The sequence below is a fragment of the Pinus tabuliformis genome, chromosome 3_2 (genome assembly GCF_031772625.1).
Source record: "Pinus tabuliformis cultivar Carrire ecotype Pingquan chromosome 3_2, CPIR1, whole genome shotgun sequence".
Lineage (NCBI taxonomy): Eukaryota > Viridiplantae > Streptophyta > Pinopsida > Pinales > Pinaceae > Pinus > Pinus tabuliformis.
Genome location: NC_142302.1, coordinates 705,905,790 through 705,914,764, shown reverse-complemented (window position 1 = coordinate 705,914,764; position 8,975 = coordinate 705,905,790). Strand labels below are relative to the sequence as shown.

Here is an 8,975-nt window from a genome sequence, read left to right as displayed (position 1 = left end):
GGAGCAGATAGAAACATCAGGCAATGGACCAAATGGTTTTCTTAGGGTAGAAGGTAGAAGTCGAGGATCTGACTTTCAAATTGTGCACAGGAGAAACAAAATCTCTGGTATGGCTCAATCTTGGTGGTGTAGGATTCTTTTCTTGCAAAATAGGGGCACAAAACAAGAATTTAAACCACGTATCATAATAAACATATATAAAAATATGTATCTGTGACATACTTTTCTACAGCTTCTTCCAGTAAAATGACAAGTACTCTAAACCCATTCCTTCTTTTACATAGACAAGCATTTGATGTTGTTTTCATTTTCAACGGAGGGCAAGCAATAATGATCTTTATTTTTTGGAAGAACATATCTTATAATTCATTACCCATAAATAAAAAAGACGAGTAGTATAACATCGTAGAGCCAAAGGACAGTCACACAAGATCCCATGCACAACATAAGCAAGGAGAGCTAGCATATCAACTGTGACTCTGACCTTAAGAAGAGTAGTGATTTTTATAAACATTTTCATATATTTCTATTCATTTTGAATCTAACTCACAAAAATGAATAATATCAAATTTAAGTAGTGTTACAATTATTTTCGGTAGATTTGTACCTTTATGAGGATGTTGAATATAGATAAGGAGAAACACGTTTCTCATATTCTTTGGGATTACTTTAGGGATTCTGAAAAAAACGTTCAATTGAAAAATATTGTATGGGAACCCCATGAGCTTCTCCTGTGGGGGAAATATCAACCATTATTTGTCCTATGAAAGAACCCATATTAAACTCGTGTTCAGAGAATCTAGAGGCGATTAAAATAGGGGACATGGATGTTGTTGGCATCTCAATCTTTGTTAATGGCAAGAAATCAATGATGAAATCCTCATCGGGGGACATTTAATACATGAAAGCCTCGGTGACAATAGGGCTCCCTCACATAATAGTTCTTCTGAAACTTTCATCTAACCAAGGGCTTACCTTCTGCCTCAATGCATTAAGATCGGACAATGAGGCCCTCTTGCCTGGCTCACATGGGTAACCTTCATGAACTGAGACCTTGAGCAATCTAAGGTATTCTAAGAAGGGTGTCCCATAGAGGTAAGGATCATTGTAACAGGAAAAGGTGGGGAATCCATTCTTCGACAAAAATCTCTGAAAACCGTATTTGATTTTCCAATATGAAATGATGGTATGAAGAAGCTGAATGGGTAATTCAATCCCTGAGATCTCATTAGAAATTTGTTGAGCCCATTCGCCTACAACAATCACACGTTCTCTTCTAAGTAAATAACCCATTCTGGTACACACAAGAACCCCATCTAACCCATCTCTGAATTTCCACCCATTACTGATTTTTGTGATTGGGCATTTTCCCTGAGTGTAGCTTTGTGCTTCAGAGCCAAAGACTAGAACATTGCAAATGCTTTGGAAGCTCGCATGATCCCCCATGTCTGTAACAAATCTAATCCAATCACTGGACAACTTGATTACCTCGAATCTCTCGGAAACTTTTTCTGAATTGAGAACTTCAATGGGGATCCCTCGTTTTCTGCATACTTGTATAACAGATTGGAGGCTCTTGTTCTGGATGGGACCCATATCAAGCTATTGGGTCTTGATGTGCACTCTATAACCAATTTCTTGTTGGGAATCTTCTCATAGATTGAAATCCTCCTCCATTATGCATTGTGGTATTCTTTAATGATGAAATCCTCATGAGGGGACATTGAATACATGCAAGCCTCGACGACAATAGGGATCTCTGACATAACAATTCTGTAACACCCTCCTCCCACATTTACCGATGTTAACCGGTCCGTTGGGGTGAACATGTGATGAGAGGCTACTACAATCTGATTCAACTTCCCATGTATAGTTAAGGACGTGGAACTGACACAACAGAACCAATCTGACCTTCTATAAATACCATAGAACCTATAGGAGCCAACCAACCCTTCCAGGTGATCAACCCTTGCAACAACTTGACACTTCATTACCTTAGAGCTTTAGTCGCTCCCATGACATGGGCATGCAAGCGACTGGGGTCTTTTTCAGCTAGTTATGAGCCTGTGAGCCTGAATTTTGTGCCACTTTTTCAAGGCCAAGACTCAGGCCACTGCCCAGAACTCCATGAAAATTTGAGGGATCAAAAGTAACATCGAAAAATAATACAAATGTAAATACTTGAACAAAGAATTAGCTTGACCCCTACTAGCCATGACAGACATTTCGCCAAACATGTCACAAATATGCATTCTACGAGCCATAACAAAATATTTGAGCATAGGGATCTCATACACATCTCAGAATCACTAAGAAGCATTGATGCCTTATCACTTTCGCTGCATTATCATCTATGAGGTCATATAAGAACCATACATCACCAATGTCATAAAACATGCTCATAACCAACATAAATAACAAAGATACATCATCCATAAATGCCTCATATGAACATGTACATTTTCTCCTAAAATATGTCTTATCTTTAATGTCATGCCTGAAAACCATTGGAATTTTAATGTTTTTCAGAGTCATGATATTTTATCCTTAATAACATTGCTGAAAAATGTTGAAAATTCACCTCGCGAAAAAAAAAAAGAAAAAAATTATTGCAAAATCAACACTTTTTGTTTTCAGGGTGTTTGTTGCACAAAAAAATTGGTTTTTATTGGCTTTTACTGTCATTTTTAAAAAATGTTGAATATTTACCCCAAAAAAAAAATGTTATTCCATAATCAACATTTTTCGTTTTCGGGTTGTTTTCATGTTTTTGGGCTTTTTTGGCTAGAGTTTTATTTTTGAGTTTACAGTTCCCTTTTCATAGTTTACATTGTTGAATGTAGAGAAGAAGAAGACCAAATTCATTGCACAATGGTTCATCTTGAGAGGAGGAGTTGATCATGGCAAGACCTTTGCTTCAGTTGCAAAATACATTTCTATAAAGGTAATTATGTCTCTTGTATTCGGTGAATCTTTATATCAAAGGAATGTAAAGACGATGTTTTGTTATGACAAAATAGAGAAGTGTTTATCAAAATAGAGTAGTTGTTCTTGAGTAGGTTCCCTGAAATTCACAGGTGGCAGGAATTTTGACTAGGCTCTTGGCAAAGGACAGACAAGGCTTGGTAGAGAATACTTTTCTCAAAGGGAGAGTGTTAAACTTTTTATCTTCTTTTGTAAGAATTACATGGTCTTCTACCTCCTTGCACATGATCTAATATAGAACCTAGAAGTCCAGAAATGAAGTGGAACCCCATTTACCAGAGATTTACCCAAATACTATATATTCACCAAATCAGGCAACATAAACACTAAAAATTAAATACCAAGAAAAGTCAACGACTTGAATATGGCTATAATCAAGAGAAACTTCAACATAGAATTGTCCGAAAACCACACCAAGACAAGGCAGAAACCTGCCCTTCCATACACGAACAAAGGTTCATTTCTCTGCTAGTAGAAAAGATGCATAGCATTCGCTGGATCTGTGAGCCAACTTCATGCATCAATAGGCACAAAGGGCCAAAGTGCTGACTTCACTCTATTTTAGATTTTGTTTATTTCAAAACTACTAACCTATAAAATCAATCAGATGGAATGAGCTTCATGCTAATATTGTATCATTCATTCCTGCATAATGCTTTGAAGCATCATTGGTCTCAGGAATGTATTTGACAGTTCAATATTTGATGCACTGTTTTATTCGAGGGAAGCGAGCTCTGTTCTGGCTATTGCTTGTTATTCCAGATAAAGCAGCCTTCAACACGATGAATCATCTGCTTTAGCATCCAACATGAATTTTTTATAGGTATTGACTGGCCAGTTTTCCTTCCTTCACAATATAATTCTGCGAAGGGAAATCTTCTCCCTTGAAGTATCTGTCTAGCATATCCTTTGTTCCAGCTGCATACCTTATCTGAAGTAGAGATTTTATGAACAATTAGTGAGAAAACTCTCAAGAATATCTGTGTATTTTTTATGATTCTTATTTTCTGCTTCCAAAGATGACAAAAAAGATAAATTAATGAGAGCATTAAAGCTTTGTAAGTTTGTCCAATATAATTGACTTTCTGAATTATTTATGAGGAACATGGAGCATGATGCAATATAATTGACTTTTTGAATTATTTATGAGGTATGTTTGTCAATCAAAGCAATTGCTAGAAAGAAAGGGGTGAAATTGGATGAAATCAGACACCTGGCCATCTATTGTAGTCCCAGAGATATGGGGAGTCATAGCATGGTTTGGCATGGAGCGCCATGGATGATCTTTTGGAGCAGGTTGAGCAGACCAAACATCTCCACTGTAACCTGCATTGCAGAAAGCCCCAAGAGTTAGCAATGTACCTGTTTCCATCACTGCAATTGGCAGTTAGCAATGTGCCTATTTCCATCACTGCAATTGGAAAACTAACTTGTTCTAACAAACGGGAACATTGATAGTTTAGAAATTTAAAGCACAGAAAAACGATTCATAGTCGTGTAATTGCCTCTGAGAATGAATGACAAAAGGACTGCCAAAGCACAAAAGTACAGTTACATTGTTTTATTAGCAACGTATCATCATGTTCTTTCTGAATCTGAGAGAAATGTTTGATGATGGGACTTGTATGTCCATTATTGACACCGGGAAGGAGGCAATATGAAGAGGAGTTGAATAAACATAACTGACCTCCAATGTGTCCACTTGCAGAAGCATCAGCAACTGCTTGAGCATCCATGATGGCCCCTCGAGCATTATTCACAATCAATACACCCTTCTTCAGCTTGCTGATTTTCTCCTTGTTAAACATTCCCCTATTGTAACCAAAAGGAAAGGGCAAGAGAAACAATAATTAGGTCTCTGTTCACAAGTTGTATAAAATATATAGGTGTTATTGATGTCTGAGTAAATAATGGGAGAGATTATTTATGAAATTGTGATAAGGCGCACCTAGTTTTGTCAGAAAGAGGCATATTAATGACAAGTACATCACATTTAGGTAGCATTTCGTCAAGATTTGTCTCCAATGTTGCTCCAGTTTCCTTTTCCAATTCAGGTCCAATAGAAAGACGGTCGTGGTAAAGAAGCTTACAATTGAAGGGCTGTACAAAGGAACGCAATTCAATTCAACATCATGTAATGTTTATTATTATTAGATTGAAATTTTGAAACAAACAGCATGCATGCATAAGAATTATGGAGCACTGGTTTTTGAAAAGAAGTTTGCAACATCATGAAGTAATACTAGATCCTAAGAATGAATACCTTCAAACGCTTAAGTAGTTCTTTGCCAATACGCCCTGCACCAATAGTACCAATAGTTTTCCCTTCTAAATCATATGACCTATAAGAAATTGCTGCCACTTTCCAATCACCCTCAACAATTTGCTTATATCCAGGCACAAAGTTTCGCACCAATATGAGAATGCGCATTAGCTCATCTTCTGCCACGGACACCACATTACTTGCTGTAAAAATTGTTGAAGAAGGCGTCAGTTAAATTATGAAGAATCGCCACAGAAACTTGTTCATACTAAAATGTCCATAGCGTGAACAGGGCAGTGACAAGCGGTAAAATTTCAGAAATAGTACCTGTAACTTCTGCGACAGTCACACCAGCGGCTGCTGCAGCATTTAGATCAATGTGATCAGAACCAATACCAGCTGTCAAAAGAAGTTTTAAGTTCTTTGCCTTCTTGATCCTCTCTGCTGTCACATAGGCAGGGTGGAAAGGCGTAGAAATCAAAACATGCGCATCAGGTATGTGCTTTTCAAGTTCTGCAAAGGAAATTAATTGTGTAAGTTTAGTCCGCAGCGGGTTACAATTCTCAAATGTAAAAGCAAGCAAGATTTACACTGATTTGGACGATCCATGGTAGCAAGAAGTAGGAAAGGGAAGGCATCCTAGAAAATTAATAGATTGGATTATGGATTAAATAACCACCCAACTTCAATTGTGAATAACCAGAAGTCATTTATGACTTGTTCGACAAGATATATATTCTGTAAATCTCACTTTTTGAAGCAGCACATACGATACCATCTAGATTGATTATTATTCAGGATATGAGGAACAAAAAGAAGTGTAGGACATAAACTATTCATCCATATCAATAACAACAACAGATAACACGATTATATCCCAAGGGGTGGGTGGCTCTTCACGGGAGCAAATCTCATTGAATACCTTGGGGTTACCAGCTGGTATTTCAGCTAGCAGTTGGTTACTACCCTCGTCGTCCATCCAGAAAAAAATGGGGAAGAGGGAGGAAATCTGCAGGGGGCTAGCAAGATGCTTGGAACGCCTAAACTGTGGGACAATATTTTTCAGGACCCGAAAAAGAAAGATGACTCCAGGTGATGTGGAGTTGGAGTATGATGTTACTAGGTACCATATAATTATACCTCCCTCCCAGGTCAAAGACATATGAGTTGAGTTAGAAGGCCGTCTCAGGTTTCTAGGGAAACTGTTTTTCAAGAAGATTCTACAATACAAGAATCAGCATAGATGGTGCCCTGTCCAGCAGTCAAAGAAACTCTACCAAGCAAAACCCTGCTGATACACATTTAGCATTAGCTCTAAATCTTTTTCTGTGCTTTTGATGGCTAGTAACTACAGTAAGACAAATGAGACCTGCTAACAATTAGACCACAGTTTATTCATTTATTACGAAGTCTGGTGTACATAGCTTGATGATGAGACCTGCTAACAATTAGACCACAGTTTATTCATTTATTAAGAAGTCTGGTGTACATAGCTTGATGATGAGTGTGTCCTAGCACTTAGTGTTGGCAGATAAAAAATCGCAATTCCAAATCAGTTATCATGATTTGAAGTTTCACGGGGCCAATTCGACAGCACAGTACATGTAGCCTAGTAGGGAATTTAAATTCCATGTTATCACCTCACCAACACAGAGAACACATATAGCCTAGCGGTATACATGGATACAGAAAGAAACAGGGCATTTGGGGGCTTCTAACAGTTTAAAGAAAGAGATGGCGTTTAGCACAGCTCCCTTCAAGCGTTACCAGATGCATAATCAAGGAAAATTCGAGGAGGCCAAGTTTTGGGCAAAGGATAAGGAAAAAATTCGGGACAAAATTGGAGAGTAGAACAAAAATATAAAGATATACACGTATATATTTTGATGAAAATATATAAGCAATGGTGAGTGCGACAACATGACCTCCCTTCAGTCTCTTTCACAGAAATTAATCACCCAGTAGAGGAGCAATGAACCCAGCAGAGGTAAAAATAACCTAAATTGGGCTGGATGAGGGTTTTTATTACACAAGTTTCATTCAGTCAACTAAGTCATACTCATACTCAGAGGTCAAACTCGTGTTGACCGTCAAACTCTGTCAACAAACAAGTTACAAGTTGGAAAATCAAACTCTGTGTCAACAACCAAGTTTGACTCAGACAAGTTGGAAAAATACATTTGCCTGAAACTCGGATAATGGCAGGTTCAACCCACGATCCTGGTAACACTGGTTCAAACTTTCCCTTCTATGTTCTGAACCCACAGATCCCCTGCGCAACTTCTATGCATATGTTCGATGATGTTAAATTAAGTTCAAAAAGACACATTCATTTTCTATGTTCTGAACCTACAGATCCCCTGCGCAACTTCTATACATATGTTCGATGATGTTAAATTAAAAAGTTAAAAAAACACATTAATTTTATTTTATTTTGCAAAAGTGATAATTTAAACATAACAACAAAAGAAATCACTGCTAACTTACCACAGTCAGGACCTTCCTTGTCATCTGTCACAATGTACTGGTGACCATTAGATTCCAACCATTCTCGTATGCCCAAAGCATTCTCGACACACCCGAGAAAGTTTGGATTGAGCGAAGCATATTCATTGGCTTTATAAAAGACTCCAACAATTTTATTACTTCCTGCAGGTGCCTGAAACATAATAAGAGCATATAAATTAGAAAAATAGGAAGCAGAGAATGTAAGAAAATATATAATCTTGTTTTGTTAATGAGAGTAATAACTGAAACTTGACACTGCCTTCTCCGGGTAAACCAGCCTACTTATACTTGTATCTCAGACCTTCATACGTGGCAAGCAAGCATCATCTTACCCAACTTCAATCCCGACAAAAAAAGAAGCGAGGGTGATCGATCATCACTTACATGCAATTCTCTGACAGAAGAGACTGGGGAGCAGATTGGCCTTCTACTCGCAGCTCGGAATGCAGATATAACAGATCTCCTGCTCGCCATGATGACTAGAAACACAAAGAAGAGAAATTTAGCAGGTCAGCCAGTACAGTATGGTAGCAATGGCGAATGGATGAATTTGGCCCCAGGGGTTGGTTGCCTTAAATATGTGGTGATTTCTGGTTTCAATTCAATTTGCGAGTGAGTCTCCAGATGATGAGACGTATAGGACACCATCAGCTTACATTAGTTAGATTGTGGATTTCTTCTGCATTACCGACAGATCCAGACCCTGATGATCCTGTAATCTTACAAGAATACAGATTTTTTATTATTATTTTACATTTTTGCTGGACATAATAACCCCCACCTACTACACACGCATTTTCATTCCACATTTAAAATATGGTCACATGTCATTTTATAGTTAATCATTTAATTTTAAAGTCGTGGTTTTAATCAAACACTATATAACTAGTATTTTAATTATTTTATATTTTGAAAGTTTTTTTTAATTATTTTATATTTTGAAAGTTTTTTTTGGATATATTTTCTAGTCAAATTTATTCCAATCATAAGTTTGATATCTAAATTGGCTTCTTGTCCAATGAATGGTTACTTTTATGATTGGTTAACTAAATTTGATATCTAAATTGGCTTCTTGTCCAATGAATGGTTACTTTTATGATTGGTTAACTAAATTGACTTCTAGTCATATGAATGGTTAATTTTATAATTGTTCAACTAAATTGGCTCCTTGTCATATGAATGGTTAATTGGCTTCTTGTCATATGAATGGTTAATTGGC

The 8,975-nt window shown here is 37.2% G+C and overlaps 1 protein-coding gene and 1 pseudogene across 1 annotated transcript; both read right to left on the bottom strand.

Annotated features, from left to right (window-relative positions):
• Nucleotides 1-609: 609 nt before the first annotated feature.
• LOC149182598 (putative sarcosine oxidase pseudogene) lies at nucleotides 610-1,677 on the bottom strand (annotated as a pseudogene).
• A 1,641-nt stretch (nucleotides 1,678-3,318) lies between these two features.
• On the bottom strand, nucleotides 3,319-8,488 carry LOC149182597 (formate dehydrogenase, chloroplastic/mitochondrial-like). The gene is made up of 8 exons (XM_089416895.1): nucleotides 8,141-8,488; nucleotides 7,736-7,907; nucleotides 5,576-5,761; nucleotides 5,249-5,451; nucleotides 4,934-5,085; nucleotides 4,673-4,797; nucleotides 4,199-4,311; nucleotides 3,319-3,916 (listed from the first exon to the last, which is right to left on the bottom strand). The coding sequence occupies exons 1-8, from the start codon at nucleotides 8,228-8,230 to the stop codon at nucleotides 3,803-3,805; spliced, it is 1,155 nt and encodes a 384-aa protein (XP_089273021.1). The 5' UTR covers nucleotides 8,231-8,488; the 3' UTR covers nucleotides 3,319-3,802.
• Between the last annotated feature and the right edge of the window lie 487 nt (nucleotides 8,489-8,975).